The sequence below is a fragment of the Perognathus longimembris genome, chromosome 17, assembly GCF_023159225.1.
Source record: "Perognathus longimembris pacificus isolate PPM17 chromosome 17, ASM2315922v1, whole genome shotgun sequence".
Lineage (NCBI taxonomy): Eukaryota > Metazoa > Chordata > Mammalia > Rodentia > Heteromyidae > Perognathus > Perognathus longimembris.
Window position 1 is genome coordinate 21,433,139 of NC_063177.1, and position 16,377 is coordinate 21,449,515.

General features: G+C 40.1%; 1 protein-coding gene and 1 long non-coding RNA gene across 9 annotated transcripts in view; one reads left to right on the top strand and one right to left on the bottom strand.

Annotated features, from left to right (window-relative positions):
- Positions 1 to 16,377, top strand: part of Rhot1 (ras homolog family member T1) — a 79,566-nt gene that overhangs the window by 10,073 nt on the left and 53,116 nt on the right. For all 8 annotated transcript variants that reach the window (XM_048366468.1, XM_048366462.1, XM_048366466.1 and 5 more), the window contains exons 2-4: positions 9,577 to 9,635; positions 12,317 to 12,398; positions 14,601 to 14,644. In XM_048366468.1, coding sequence (XP_048222425.1) covers positions 9,577 to 9,635; positions 12,317 to 12,398; positions 14,601 to 14,644 — 185 coding nt within the window. The remainder of the gene's footprint in view (positions 1 to 9,576; positions 9,636 to 12,316; positions 12,399 to 14,600; positions 14,645 to 16,377) is intronic.
- Positions 2,848 to 14,981, bottom strand: LOC125366069. Its single transcript, XR_007213778.1, has 2 exons — positions 14,945 to 14,981; positions 2,848 to 3,209 (listed from the first exon to the last, which is right to left on the bottom strand). It is a non-coding gene; the product is annotated as an uncharacterized LOC125366069 (long non-coding RNA).

Consider the following 16,377-nt stretch of genomic DNA (forward strand, 5'->3'; position numbering starts at 1 on the left):
GACGGAAAGTGGTAGGGAATGCTTATTGGAAATCTGAATTCTGTGATTGGGTCCTGCTTGACTGGGGTTAAAGAGTATCAAGTCCTTGACTTTCTTTACTAAGGAAATGACTATCAGTGTTGGTGAGTAACTCCATTTTATTTATTTACTTTTTATTTCTTGCCAGTCCTGGAGCTTGCAATCAGGGTTTGAGCACTGTCCCTGGCTTCCTTTTTGCTCAAGGCTAACACTCTGCCACTTGAGCCATAGCACCACTTCTGGCTTTTTCTGTTTATGTGGTGCTGAGGAATCCAACCCATGTATACGAGATGAGCACTTTACACTAGGCCATATCCCCAGCCCAGTAACTCAGTTTTTTTTTTTGTTTTTTTTTTTTGGCCAGTCCTGGGCCTTGGACTCAGGGCCTGAGCACTGTCCCTGGCTTCCTTTTTGCTCAAGGCTAACACTCTGCCACTTGAGCCATAGCACCACTTCTGGCTTTTTCTGTTTATGTGGTGCTGAGGAATCCAACCCATGTATACGAGATGAGCACTTTACACTAGGCCATATCCCCAGCCCAGTAACTCAGTTTTTTTTTTTGTTTTTTTTTTTGGCCAGTCCTGGGCCTTGGACTCAGGGCCTGAGCACTGTCCCTGGCTTCTTCCCGCTCAAGGCTAGCACTCTGCCACTTGAGCCACAGCGCCGCTTCTGGCCGTTTTCTGTATATGTGGTGCTGGGGAATCGAACCTAGGGCCTCGTGTATCCGAGGCAGGCACTCTTGCCACTAGGCTATATCCCCAGCCCCAAGTAACTCAGTTTTGATTGCTTTGTGGAACAGTAATTTTTGAGAGTTGATTTTAAAGTCACATGATTGTCTTTGAGTAGTGGGACACACAGTCTTTCTTAAAAGGGGATTATGGGAAGATTCAATATCTTAAGAGTATTTAGGTAAGCATACTACTCAACGATTGAGTGGGACTTGTTTTTCTTTCTGTTCATTTATTTGTTTTGTTTTTGTTACCAGTCCTGGGCCTTGGACTCAGGGCCTGAGCACTGTTCCTGGCTTCTTTTTGCCCAAGGCTAGCACTCTATCTCTTGAGCCGCAGCGCCACTTCTGGCTTTTTTCTGTATATGTGGTGCTGAGGAATCAAACCCAGGGCTTCATGTATAGGAGGCAAGCACTTTACCACTAGGCCATTTTATCAGCCCCTTGTTTTTCTTTCTGTTACTGAGGAGCATCTTAGTTATTGAATAACACCAGTTTCTTTTTCTTCCCTTTTTTTGTTGGTTGGTGGCTTGAACTCAGGGCCTGGATGCTGTCCCCCTAGCTCTTTTGCTTAAGGCTAGCGCTCTACTTTCAGTTTTCTGGTGGTTAATTGGTGATGAGTCTCAGACTTTTCCTCCTGGGCTGGCTTCAAACCATGATCCTCAGATCTCAGTCTCCTGGAGTAGCTAGGATTGTAGGTGTGGATCACCAGCTCCCGGATTATCTGTTTCATTTTTGCCTGACCTTTTTCTTGTGTGTGTGGGAAATTGTGCATGCTGGGCAAGTGACCTACCACTTCCTTTTTTCTCTTTCTTTTCTTTTTTCTTTTTTCAGTATAGGGTCCAACCTCTGAGTCTCATGTTTGCTAGGCATGTGTTATAACCACTCAAGTCATTCACTGACCCCTTTTTGTTTTTTGGTTTTTTTTTTCCAGTCCTGGGCCTTGGACTCAGGGCCTGAGCACTGTCCCTGGCTTCTTTTTGCTCAAAGCTAGCACTCTGCCACTTGAGTCACAGCGCCACTTCTGGCCATTTTCTGTATATGTGGTACTGGGGAATCGAACCCAGGGCTTTCATGTATATGAGGCAAGTGCTCTTGCCACTAGGCCATATCCCCACCCCCCTCTTTTTATTTTTCAAAATGATGTCTTGCTTTTTGCCCAGGCTAGCCTGGACTGTGATCCTCTTATTTTGCTTCATAATATTGCAAGAAAGACAGGTGCATCCACCACACCCAGCCATTAGTCAAGATGGAATCTCTTGAACTTTTATTTTGCTTGTGCTGATGCCACTCTGATTTCTACCTCTCAAGTAGGGAGGTTTGAGCCAAACTATCCACTTCCCACTCTTTTTTCTTTTTCTTTTTCAAATTTTATTTTGAAACAAGGTCTCACTAAGTTGCCCAGGCTGGCCTTGAGCTTGTGATTTTCTTGCCTCAGCCTTCATAAATAGTTATGATTACATAAATAGTTATGATTCCATCATGTCCAGCTGACCTTTTCCTCTCTTCTTAACATAGTAGATTAGGAGTAGGAACATAGAGATGTTTAAGATATCAGGAGGGTTCTTCAGAATGGGAGTTTGTGAGAATATTTGTGTTGGCAGAAGTGGTGGCATTTTGGAGACTAGGGAAAAAAATGGTAATCTCTATTGGGACCAGTAAGGCCCACAAATTCAAAGATCACAGGAGTTATACAGGGATTGAGTCCTTTGAAAGGCTTGTTGTTTTGAATACCTGGGAATTATACTACTACTAAAATAAATTACGTAAAGTACAGGACCTGGTGGACTTGATAAGAGACTGCATAGCAGATGGCTTCTCCTGTAAGGTGGTCCACAGAGAGCTCTGATTGTTATTCAGTATGTGCCATTATCATGTACTCTTTCTTCTTATCCAGATGCATCAGTTACTGCAGCATCAATTACCTAACACAAAAAGTAAAAGGCCCAAGGTATAGGATTTCTGATGCTTGAATGAGAGAATGGTGACTTGGCTCCCTTTTTGTGTGCGTGTGTGTGATATTGGAGTTTGAAAATAAGCCCTTTTACTTACTGGATAGGCATTCTTATCACTTGAGCCACACCCCTAGTGACTTGGCTCACTTTAAAGTAACACTTTTGCTTCTATTATCATAATCATATGGAATTAGGGTGGCTATTACGGATGTTAGGAGGACTACTATCCTGAGCTAGATGAAGGGCTGAAACTGCTGAGACCTTAAGTAATGCTACAATGAAGGCTGCTATTCAATTAAAAAAAAAAAAAAACACTGAAAAGTTGGGTACAACAAGTAAGCAAATTTCAGGTATTCCTGAATCTTACATTGGCTTTATGCTTAGATGAAAGTCCCTGCCAAATCGTTTTCCCACAGATAATTAAAATAGGTAGAATTTGGGGAATTTATCATTTCTAGTGATATGCTACTACTTAAAGTGCATGCTTTCTTAAGTTACATACCTGTTTTCTAGTTGTGCTGAGATTAATCATACAATGTAAGTATTTACATGGTGTCTAGTACTACTTTTTAAAAAACCAATTTAACTTTGATTTAAAAAGGGGGGTGGGGGGAACTGGGAATATGGCCTAGTGGTAAAGTGCTTGTCTCGTATACACGAGGCCCTGGGTTCAATTCCCCAGCACCACATATACAGAAAACGGCCAGAAGTGGTGCTGTGGCTCAAGTGGCAGAGTGCTAGCCTTGAGCAAAAAGAAGCCAGGGACAGTGCTCAGGCCCTGAGTTCATGGCCCAGGATTGGCCAAAAAAAAAAAGTGAGAGAGAGAAAGAAGTTCAAGAATTTAAGAAAAAAAAAAAAAAAAAAAAAGCAAGTTGCCAGGCACTGGTGGCTCATACCTGTAATCTAGCTTACTCTGAGGATCATGGTTCAAAGCCAGCCACAAGCTTCTTATCGCTAATAAACTACTCAGCAAAAGCTGGAAGTGATGCTGTGGCTCAAGTGGTAGAGCACTAGCCTGGAGCACAAAAAGGCTCAGGGACAACACCCAAGCCAGAATTCAAGCCCCAAGACGGTAGGGGTGGACGTGGGCTTGAGGCTTAAAGAGAGTCAATGACAACTGGAGAGTCATACTATTAATAGTAAAAGTTGGGTTCTGAATTTTCCGCGCTAGGCCTGTGCTCATTTTAATTCCCTTAATTCAAGCTCATCATCATAAAGTACTATTGCATATTTAGTGTGTGCTAGGTATTATGACTTTCCCATTGAAGTAATCAACCACTTTTCTCCCTCTTCAAGCCTTCAAGTAGTACTTACTGACCTTACTGACCTTTTCTCACAGCAAAACTTTTGTTTATTTTAGAAAATTGGGGAAATGTGGAAAAACACACAAAAAAGAAAACAATCTTTTACTTCAGAGACAGTCATTGTTGGATGCATATATTTTTACAGGGCTTTTTCTATATACATATGTATTTATAAAAAGTTATACTATGTTTGTTTATACTGATATATTTCTCTCTCTCTCTCTCGCTATGGTCTGAACTGATGGTCTGATACTTGCTACTCAGGTGCTCTGCACACTTTGCATACCCTAAGCCCTTTTTGCTTTAGTTATTTTTTGAATAGGGTCTTAGGCTTATGTCAAGTGCTAGCCTGGACTGCGTTCCTCTTATATTCTTGTGTAGCTGAGATGGCAAACACATGCTTCTATGCCCAGCTTTTATTGGTTGAGATGAAGGTCTTGAGAACTGTTTTCCTTGGTTTATCTTCAACCTCCAGCTTCTTAGTAGCTGAAGTACAGGCATGAACCATCACACCTGATACCTTGGCCAAGGAAGCCTATAACACTAGCTACTCAAAAGGTAGAAACTGAAAGACTGAATTAGAGGCCATCCTCTTGTTAGTGAGACCATTTCTTAGAAACAAAACGTAGGGGGCTGGGGATATGGCCTAGTGGCAAGAGTGCCTGCCTCGGATACACGAGGCCCTAGGTTCGATTCCCCAGCACCACATATACAGAAAACGGCCAGAAGCGGCGCTGTGGCTCAAGTGGCAGAGTGCTAGCCTTGAGCGGGAAGAAGCCAGGGACAGTGCTCAGGCCCTGAGTCCAAGGCTCAGGACTGGCCAAAAAAAAAAAAAGAAACAAAATGTAAACCAGAAAGATCTGGGGGCAAGGTTTAGCAGGTAGGGCTGGGGAAGAAAAGGTAAAATGGAACAATTTAGGCCTCCAAAGAACGACAATTATCAATTATAAATAATAGGATAATGTAGAAATCCATAAGTGAATATAGAGATACAGGTTTATAATAGAAGGGGCATTACAGGGTATGCAGTTTGGCCCACCTTTGTAATCCCAGCTACTGAGGAGGCAGAGACCTGGAGGATTGAGTTTCGAGGCCAGCCCAGGTCAAAAGATAACAAGACCCTATTTCAACCAGTGAAGTTAGATATGGTGGCTTGCAGCTGTCCTCACAGTTACGTAGGAGGCATAAATAGGAAGATAAGGGTCCAGGTTGGCCTGGCAAAAACATGAGTCCATATTTGAAAAACAACTAAAGCACAAAGAAAAAAAAATGGTTAGGGATGTGGTTCGAGTGGTAAAGTACTTATGTAGCAGGTATGAAGCCCTGAGTTCAAACTTCAAACCCCAGGGGAAAAAAGAAGAGCTTTTCCTTATAGTAGAATTCAAAGGAGTAAAGACAGTAGCGATAGAAAAAGAAAAATCACTTCTTAGTAACCATTTTACTAGTGTTTGTTTAAGGCAAGAAGCACCAATATGTGGTGAAACTAGAAGGAAGAAATTTAATGAGAAACAGGCTATTTACATATTCTCTAAGCACATCTTCAGAAGATACTTGTTAATTACAAAGGGAAAATAATAACTCTTCAGTGGAGAAACCTGGCAGACCCCACTTTTAGTCAACATAACTAACAGGGACATTATGGAACAAATCATTATTATCTGCTGTCTGCTGTGAGTGACTGAGAGGGACACACTATCACTTCTGGAGTGGCCCTGCCTAAACTGCTAAGGTTATAAAAGGCAAAAACAGATTAAGAAATGTTTCCAGATTAAAGGAGACTAAAGGGACATGATTAAATATGACATTTGAGGCAGGACAGGGAAAATATTTTTCCTTTCCTATAGGACTAATTGTGGAAAATCTGGTGTGAATAAGGTCAGTTGACTGGGTCATATGTTGTGTTCATGGTTATTTCTATTTCTGACAGACATTTTATGTCAGAGAGTGAACTAGCTTTTAGGAAATATATGCTAAGAAGTACATTTGTTCTCAAATGATCACATGTATGTATGTATACCTATATGTAGCAAGTAAAGATATATACACACAAATATGTAGAGATAGACAAATAAGAATATGGATATGGTAAAATGTCAACATGTAGAGAATCTGGGTAAGGGACAGACATAAATCCTTTGTACTAATTTTGTAATTTCCCTAAGTCTGAAATGATCTCAAAATAAGTTAAAAAAAAAAAAAAAGTAAAACTGAGCCAAGTCACTGGTTAGTCACCAGTGAATCAGTGAATATTTTAGCCAACAGACGCAATATTTGTATATGTAATATATGCAGATTTTAGGAGTTGACATTCTATTTCTCTATTATTATTAGATTATATTAGTATTTCTTTTTATTTATTTTTTTATTTTTTTGGCCAGTCCTGGGGCTTGGACTCAGGGCCTGAGCACTGTCCCTGGCTTCTTCCCGCTCAAGGCTAGCACTCTGCCACTTGAGCCACAGCGCCGCTTCTGGCCGTTTTCTGTATATGTGGTGCTGGGGAATCGAACCTAGGGCCTCGTGTATCCGAGGCAGGCACTCTTGCCACTAGGCTATATCCCCAGCCCCTAGTATTTCTTTTTAAAGTATGACATAAGAAGAGAAAGCACTGGTTCAGCCATCATATGTCTGCCATCTTAGGTTTACAGCTATCTTTTAGTGACATCTTGAGAAATTAATTACTGTCTCTGGATCCCAGTTTTCTCATCTGAAATTTTTTGGGGATCTGAATAAGCTGACATGGTTGGTTAGGGTCTAGCAGTGCTGTGGTGATAGTGGTGAATTCTGTGTGGTGTTCTGAACCTTATTGTCAGCAACAGGAAAGACCTGCTGGGTGCCCATGATTCATGCCTTTAATCCTAGCTACTCAGGAGGCTGAGATCAGAGGGTTAAGGTTTCAACCTTGAACAGGCAAGAAAGTTCGTGAGACTCTTGTCTCCAATAAACTACTCAGAAAAATCTGGAAGTGGCACTGTGGCTCAAGTGGCAGAACACTAGCTTTGAGCAGAGTGAGGCTCAGGGACAGTGCCTAGGCCCTGACTTCAAGCCCAAGGACTGGCAGAAAAAAAAAAAAAAAAAGACCCAAGCTTTTCTTGATACAAGTCAGTTGGAAAAGTCTATAGAAATTAGAGCTAGGCAATACCATCTAAATCTGTCCTCTGCCAGCAATACTTGCTCGGTCACAGCGTATACCTTTTATATTGTTTTGAACAGTACTGTCTTTTCTAGCTATTCATCATTTCTCAGAAACTTGAACTGTTTTTCAGTTCATTCTTTTAGTCATTTAGGAAAGGACTACAATTGTTCTTAAATCTAAAAATCTTGTAATTTCTCATATTTAGAAAATGACTAGAAACTGACAGGGACTAATAATTAGGTAGGTATACTGTTTTCCTCCAGAATCACAAAACGATTTAGTTGATGTCTAATAACAATTATCTGATCAGAAAAGTGATGACATGGAAGCCAAATTTTAGAATATAGATTGATTTTAAAGCCTGTGTATCAAAATACTTCTAGAATAGCCATGTGTGCTTAATTTTAGCTGGTCTGCTCTGAGACCCCCTGATGGCCAACTGTGCTTTCTATCCTGGCCCCGTTTCTGCTTCTACAAGATGGAAGAAACTCATAAACCAGGAAAAACTCACTGAACTGCATGCAGGCCCAAGTGCTCATTAGTGGGAAAGTAACTGCTCACAGAAAGAAGATGATTCATAGAACAGCTAGGGCAGATGATAAAAACTTCACTTCTGGGCTGGGAATATGGCCTAGTGGTAAAGTGTTTGCCTCATATACATGAAGCCCTGGGTTCGATTCCTCAGCACCACATATAGAAAAAGCCGGAAGTGGTGCTGTGGCTCAAGTGGTAGAGTGCTAGCCTTGAGCTAGCTGCCTTATGTATGAAACTGTAACCCCTCTGCATACCACTTTGACAATAAATAAGTAATTATGCAGAAAAAAAGCATATTTTAAAATATTTTTAATTCAGTCTTTCATAAATTAACTCACATTTATTAACAAGGACTAATTTTATGCCAGATATAATCTATATACATAAAATTTTATTTAATTAGCAGCTGTTTATTCTTTGAAATAAAAATAAAACAATTTCTGCTACAGGTTAAAAAATAAAATAGCCAAGGACAGTGCTCAGGCCCTGAGTTCAAGCCCCAGGACTGGAAAACAAACAAACAAACACACCCAAAAAACAAAAAAAAACATCATTTTTCCTTAAAAAAGAGGTACTATGAGGAGGCAAACATGTTTACAAACCAAACAGTGATTTACTTTAACGGCCCGAAGTTTAGTCATCTCTGGTAGCAAACATTCTGACCATTACAGACAATGCTGAAACAGAGCAGCTGATAGAAATCCTTCCTAGCATGTTACAGCAGTGCGGTGCAGACCTGATGAATTTAGGAGACTGGCTGAAGCTCTGACTACACAATCTGTGGATGGAAAAGCACCACTAGCTGCTGGAGAAGTTAGTGATGATGAAAGCCTAGCTCTTGTTAGGATTTTGTGTGCATGTCAATTCTGTGGCTTGAACTCAGGGACTGGGTGCTGTCCCTGAGCTTTTTTGCTCAAGGCTGGTGCTCTACCACGCAAGCCGTAGCTCTCCTGGCTTTTTGATGGTTAATTAGAAATGAGTACCATGACTTTTCTGCCCTGGCTGGCTTTGAAGCACTATTCTCGTCTTAGCCTCCTGAGTAGCTACAAGTATATGTGTGAACCATCAGTACCTGGCACTTGTGGGGAATTTTGATCCAAGAATGAGGCAAACAGCTGAGTCAACTTTGAAGATAACTTACAGCCACTGGTGCCCAGCTATCTTTTCAGTTTTTGGTCATACTCACTTCTTCTTCTTCTTCTTCTTCTTCTTCTTCTTCTTCTTCTTCTTCTTCTTCTTCTTCTTCTTCTTCTTCTTCTTCTTCTTTTTTTGCAGCTAAGCTAAAGAGGCCTGGAATGAAGTTTGAAGCAAAGGTTAAAAAAATTACTAAACTAGTAAGAATAGGCATAAAAAATAGAAGTAGGGGGGCTGGGAATGTGGCCTAGTGGTAAAGTGCTTGCTTCATATACATGAAACCCTGGGTTTGATTCCTCAGCACCACATATATAGAAAAGGTCAGAAGTGGTGCTGTGGCTCAAGTTGGCAGAGTGCTAGCCTTGAGCAAAAAGAAGCCAGGGACATTGCTCAGGCCCTGAGTTCAAGCCCCAGGGTGTTGAGCTCTCACTTGTCTTTTACTGCTCATAGCTGGTGCTTTGTTACTTTGAACCATACTCCCACTTTCAGCTTTTTTTTTTCCCCAGGCTAAATTGAGGTAAGAGTCTCCAGGATTTTTCTGCCCCAACTGGCTTCAAACTTTTGATCCCCAGATCTCAGCCTCCTGAGAAGCTAGGATAACAGATGTGAGCCACAGTCACATGGCTTGGATGCACACTGATTAGTATTGTACTAGGTTTGGCCACTTTCACTTTTAGCTAATAAGTAACATGCTTTTGCTCTGTGACTGCTGGATATGAGCTTGTGTAGAACCTGAACACCTCAATAAAATTAGTATTTTTCTTTTCACAGCTAGAGTTGGAAAGACGTCACTGATTATGTCTCTGGTCAGTGAAGAATTTCCAGAAGAGGTAAACATTTTGATTTCTTTTTTACATTTAAAATTTTTAAGCAAAAGTAAATTAAAATGAAATATACTCTATTTGCATGTGTTTGCGTTCAACAATTATAATTTTCATTTCTTCTTCCTTTTTTTTTTTTTGTTTGTTTTATGGTGCTAGTCCTAGAGGTTGAACCTTAGAGTCTAGGTGGTATCCCTGAGGTTTTTGGTTTTTTTTCTCCATGCTGGTGGTCTATCACTTGAGCCATAGCTCCACTTCTGGCTTTTTAGTGGTTAATTGGAGATAAGAATCTCAAGGACTTTCCTGTCCTGGCTGGCTTCCAATGATGATCATCAATCTCGGTGTGGACCACTGGTGCCTGGCCCAACAATTTTAGCTTTTTTAAATATATTAGTTTATAGAGGTCATCCTTAAGAAAGAACTAACCAGGTTTAAGTTCACTTAAGTCTTTTGCTGCCCTTAACTTTGCCTACAACATATTTATATTCTCTAAAAGATATAATCCTTTCTTGTTTTTTCTTCTTTCTCGCGCGCTCTCTCTCTCTCTTTTGTTAGTCATAGGGCTTGAATTTAGGGCCTAGGCACTGTCCCTGAGCTCTTTTGCTCTCTACCACTTTGAGCCACAGGTCTGCTTACAGTTTTCTGGTGGTTAATTAGAGATAAGAATTTCACAAGCTTTCCTGCCTCCTCTGGGACTGGCATCTGTGCAGTGGGATGAAAATCAATCATGGGGCTTGTACTTAGAGCTTGGGTACTCTGAGCTTTTGCTCAGGGGTAGAGCTGGTTTTCTGGTGGTTCTTTGGAGATGAGAGTCTCATGGATTTTCCTGCCTAAGCTGGCTTTGAATTGTGATCCATAGATCTCAGCTCCTGAGTAGCTAGGATGACAGGAGTGAGCTATTGGTTCCAGGCTTTCTTTTTCTTTTTTACATAGCAATTGTTAATGCTGTAGTTTCCATTTATTGATTACTCTTGTTTACATAAGAGCAACTACGGTTTTCGGAGAAAACCGTTTCTCAGAAAACTGTGTTTTCTGAGTATTTCTGGTGTTAAGAATTGAACCTAGGGCCATGTGCCTGCTGAGCATATAATCTGCCCCTGAGCTACTTCCCCCATGTGGTAATATTTTTGACATTTGTAACTATGATGCGATGTTCATTATTTCTTTTGCTTTTTTTCTCACCTCAAATAAGGTTGTTAAATAATACATATTTAATTTAAAAGATGAAGTACATTTTCATGTGTTGTTGCCAAATCATTATAACATTAATTTATAACTACTTGGGATATAATACAATACTTCCTATAAAAGTTTAAGTTTAGAATTGTTTTGTCCTAGCCCTTTTGAGTGTGGATAAGGAAGGAGTTTATAATTAAAGTCATATAATCTTTTGAAAGTTGCAATTATTAAATATAAGACATAGCCAACTAGTTCTCTCTCTCTCTCTCTCTCTCTCTTTTGCCAGTCCTGGGGCTTGGACTCAGGGCCTGAGCACTGTCCCTGGCTTCTTTTTGCTCAAGGCTAGCACTCTGCCTCAGTGCCACTTCTGGCCGTTTTCTGTATATGTGGTGCTGGAGAACTGAACTCAGGGGCTTCATGTATACGAGGCAAGCACTTTTGCCACTAGGCCATATCCCCATCCCTAGTTCTCTTCTAGAAGAAAATAATTTTGATATTTTATTGGTTTTTTGAAGATTGAAATGCTTTTCTTTTCTTCTTCTTTTTTTTTTTTTTCTTTTTTGATGGTCTTGCGGCTTGAACTCTGGACCTGGGCACTGTCCCTGGATTCCTTTTCGTTCAAGACCAGTGCTCTACTACTTGAGCCACAGCCCCACTTCCAGCTTTTTTGTGTGTGTGATTAATAGGAGATTAGAATATCATGGACTTTCCTGCCCAGGCTAGCTTTGAACTGCTGCAATCCTCAGATCTCAGCTAGGATTACAAGCCAGTCAAGTGCTTTTCATCTTAATTTATTTTGTGAGTTTTTACAGTGCTTAGGATTGAACCATAGACCTTATACATGTAGACAAGCATGCTACCATTGAGCCATAGCCTAGTTTCTGATGATCTCTGTGGATTAACATAGCCCCTCATTTGTAAAGTATCTTAAGCCCTCAGAAGAACAGGATAAAATATATTTTAAATTTTTTATGTTGGAAACATCAGATTAACTTAAAAATTGTTTTTGTCTGTGATAAACCTTAGTAAGTTCTCTACCTTCAGAGAGAGAAATGAGCATTTTTTTAAATGAAAGTATTTTTGTTTCTATTTGTATAGTTTAAAATGATTTTAAGCCAGGCTCCCGTGGCTCACGCCTATAATCCTAGCTACTCAGGAGGCCAAGATCTGAGGATCACCATTCAAAGCCAGTCTGGGCAAGAAAGTCCCAGAAAACCATAAGTGGTGCTGTGGCTCAAATGGTAGAGTGCTAGCCTTGTGCTGAGGAGCTCAGGGACATTGCCTAGGCCTAGAATTCAAGCCCTGCGACTGACAAAAAAAAAAAAAGGTTTTGTTCTACAGTTTTAATATATATTTGCATCTTTGGTAAAGCACAAGAATAAGCATTTGTAAGTACAACAAATGCTTGTGAGAGTAGCTGTATATGAAGCAGGTTAATGTGGATAAATTTATGTAGCCTGTTAAAAACTTTGAGAATATTCAAAATTCTTTTTTTTTCTTTATAAACAAAGGTTCCTCCTCGGGCCGAAGAAATCACCATTCCAGCTGATGTCACCCCAGAGAGGGTTCCAACACACATTGTAGATTATTCAGGTAATGAATGGCCTTTTGTAAGTGATGCCATTTTTCAGTAGTCCTGAAAACAGACTCTTAGTGTTTATAAACATTCAGACAGAGATGGTCCTTTCTAAATTGTAGTATATGATCCTTTCCTGTTATTTTTACCAACCTGTACTCTACCCCTCACCTCCATTTGTTCTGTTCCGAAAATACTAGTTGGGTTCCATAATAATGTGAAATAAATTGGAATAAGAGGTGGATGAACCGTTATCCTCTTAAAATGTTTTCAGAGAGAAGTTCTGAGTCAATTTTATTATTAGACATCCAGGCACACATAATTTAGGAAGAAATTTGCTTTAAGAATTTATTGATACCTGGGAACCTGTGGCTCACACCTGTAATCCTAGATACTCCGGAGGCTGAGATATGAGGATTGTGATTCAAAACCAGCCTGGACAGGAATGTCTGTGAGACTCTTATCTCCAAATAACCACCCCCAAAAATGTTGGAAGTGGAATGTGGCACAAAAGCTCAAGGATAGCACCCAGGCTCTGAGTTCAAGCCAAGGCCAGCACAAAAGAAAAGCATTTATTGAAGCCAGGTGCCAGTGGCTCATGCTTGTAATTCAGTTAATTACCAGAAAGCCAGACATAGGGCATACTCGAGTCCTAGGGTAAAACAGCTCAGGGGCCATGTCCAGGCCCTGAGTTTGAACTCCAGTACTGGCTCACAAAAAAATGAATTAGTTCTTAATTTGTGAACCTTTGTCACAAAATAAAATAATTCAAACAGATATTAGCTTGCTTTTATATTACAAGCTTGTGGTTTTGCCTCTAATATTGCAAAAGCTTTCTGCATACTACTACTTTCTTTTTTTCTTCTTCCTTTTTTTTTTTTTTTTTTTTTTGTTGGTCATGGGGCTTGAACTCAGGGCTTGAGCACTGTCCCTGAACTCTTTTTGCTTGGGGCTAATGTTCTACCACTTTATGTCCAGTTTTCTGGTGGTTAATTGGAGATAAGAGTCTCCCAGACTTTCCTGCCCAGGCTGGCTTTGAATTGGGTGCATGTTGAAATTTTAATTATCTAATATTTTTTATTAAATAAAAATTAGTTTTACCTGCTTGTTTTGCCTTTTTAAAGATAATTGTTGTTGCTTTCATTTTATCTATTGGGCAGTACTATACTACAAGCTGAGGCAGAGTGACATACTTCTTGCTTCAATCAGTCTCATAACTAGCTTTATTTAAGTTTCTTTTCCAGAGCATGTAGCCACATAATTAATCCATTTCCATGTTAACCCACCGATTACTCAAAATATGGAAAATATTAAGGATGTGTGGCCAATTATTTAACATAGTATAAAATAGTATTGAACTAGTTTTGTCTGAAAATAACACACATTTAGCAGGCAGCAGCAGTATGTAACCTAAGGTGATCTAAATATGTCAATGATTGCTTTGCTCTTCACATCTGTGTTTCTCATCCTTACACATGTCATTTGCTTATGGGATTGCATGTTCATTTACCCATTGAGAGCAATTATGGCTAGAGATAAGTGCTAGAGAGAGAATTCTTGATTATTCATGGCTATGCTATAGTTTTGCTTTGGGACCCTGGTTATTATTATTCCTACCTGCTATCTATTTTTTTTTAGGTCCCAGACCAGGACTCAAACCTAGTACTTGATACTTTTACTCATCCACTAGCACTCTACCAACTGAGTCACGCCTCCAACCTATTATTTCTTTCTTTTTCTCTTTTGTCTGAAACTGGGATTCGAACTTCATATCTGACACTTACTGCTCATAGGCAGATCCCCTACCACCTGAGCCATGCCTCCAACCCCCTACCTGCTATCTAGATTTCTATCCTATATTGCCCAGATTCTCTTGCCTTTCAGACTATAGATTCTTGTCTGAGCTTCTCACTGTAAAGCCCTCAGTCTTCTATCTTGAGTTGCTGATCTCTTTTGCTTGACCCGTTTGAACTGTGGATCAGATGCTGACCTAGATTTATGTTACAATGCCTCTGCCCTTCCATGCCCGAGTTATCCTCTTGTAGACTTGTCTTTCATTGCTAGCCAGCTTCCTTTCTCAGAACAACTTTTTCTTTCTCTGACTTGCCCTTGTCTCTGCTACTTAGGCTGGTTCTATACAATGTCATTTCTTAGGTGGATGTTATGTAGCCTATTTGTTATAAAAGTGTGTATAAATGATTTTTTTGGGTCATTTGTAGAAGCAGAACAGAGTGATGAACAACTTCATCAAGAAATATCCCAGGTAAGTTTTTAAAAAGTAGTTGTAGAGTTTGGGTTGTTGTTGTTGTTGTTGTTTTGAGGGGGAATAATTCTATGAATCTACTCTCACCAAGAATTTTCAGTTCTTTGTTGTGATTGACAATTTTGAGTACTTTTTTTGTTTTGTTTTTTTGCCAGTCCTGAAGCTTGAACTCAGGGCCTGAGCACTGTCCCTGGCCTCTTTTTGCTCAAAGCTAGCCCTCTACCACTTGAGCCACAGCGCCACTTCAGCTTTTTCTATATATGTGGTGCTGAGGAATCAAACCTAGGGCTTCATGTATACAAGGCGAGCACTTTACCACTAGGCCATATTCCCAGCCCGAGTACTTTTTTATGAGCAAACATTTACTATACAAAGAGGATTCATTGTGCAACTTAAATATATACATTGTACATTGATTAAATTCACTCTATTTTTCTTTCTTATTCTCTCCTCCTGTTTTTGTTGTTATTATTTTTGAGAAACAAATGTTCATTAGGATGCTGCTACAAGAGAAATAGAGGAGAGTTAGTGCTATTATTGCTGCTATTGTTGCTTCTGCTACCTTGACTGCACCAACATAGAGTTGTAGACAGGCTTTTATGGGGTTAGTGGGATTTTGTTGATTGGCTTTCTGTCTTATTTGTGGACCCTATTGACCGGCTGTCCTTTTATCAGACCATGGTTCAAATTTTCCATGTGTCTGAGAGCTCAGTTTTCATATCTGTGTTCCACCTGGCCCATTTTCCAGGTTTGACTTGCTTCCTCATTACAACCTAGCCCTTTTTAGGTGCACTTGGCTCACCTACAACTTGCCTGGACCTTGATATTTCTGTCTTCCATGTCTCCTTAAATGAGGGCCTCCACATTCTCCTTGACCTTACAAAACCAATCTTAGTTTTGTGTGGAAAATGTTTCATCTTCTTGTAACTACTTTGAGCTGAGTAAAGTTGTAGAGATGTACCTGCCTGCATATTGTTCTTACAGAGTCTTATGGAGTCTTATGCATCCTTGGGGATGCAGTAGGAGCTAATTGAATGTCAGAATGAATTTGTGTGGAAGCCAGGTCCAGGGGGCTAAGAAACACTGAAAGGTATCATGGTAGAGGATGAAAGCCACTTGTAGCATCATTTATAAATTAAGAAGTAGAAGCAAATCTGGTTAAAGACTAGTAAAAGCAAATTCCTATGGCAAAAAGGAGTAAAATAGACACTAGTGGTCCAAGGCAGGGAGGAGCTAATGCAACTACAGCCAGGTATTTTTCCACCAGAGCCATCCTTAGGTGGCTTGTTCTTTAAGTGGAAAGACTTGATGAACATTTGTGAGTTATTTGAATTTGTCCTGATTTATTAACCCTAAAGCAACAGTTTTTCCCCAGCATAGCACAGATTTATTTCCCTTTGTGCAACAGCAAACATATCTAATGTTTTGTAAGATATTGCCACTGGGGCTGGGGATATGGCCTAGTGGCAAGAGTGCTTGCCTCCTATACATGAAGCCCTGGGTTCAATTCCACAGCACCACATATACAGAAAATAGCCAGAAGTGGCACTGTGGCTCAAGTGGCAGAGTGCTAGCCTTGAGTAAAAGAAGCCAGGGACAGTGCTCAGGCCCTGAGTCCAAGCCCCAGGACTGGCAAAAAAAAGGTATTGCCACTGAAGAGTCAATTTGTTTTTGTATATTTGTGAGGGTTTGGTCTAGGTTATCCAGAAGATTGGCTATTACAAGTCACAAGT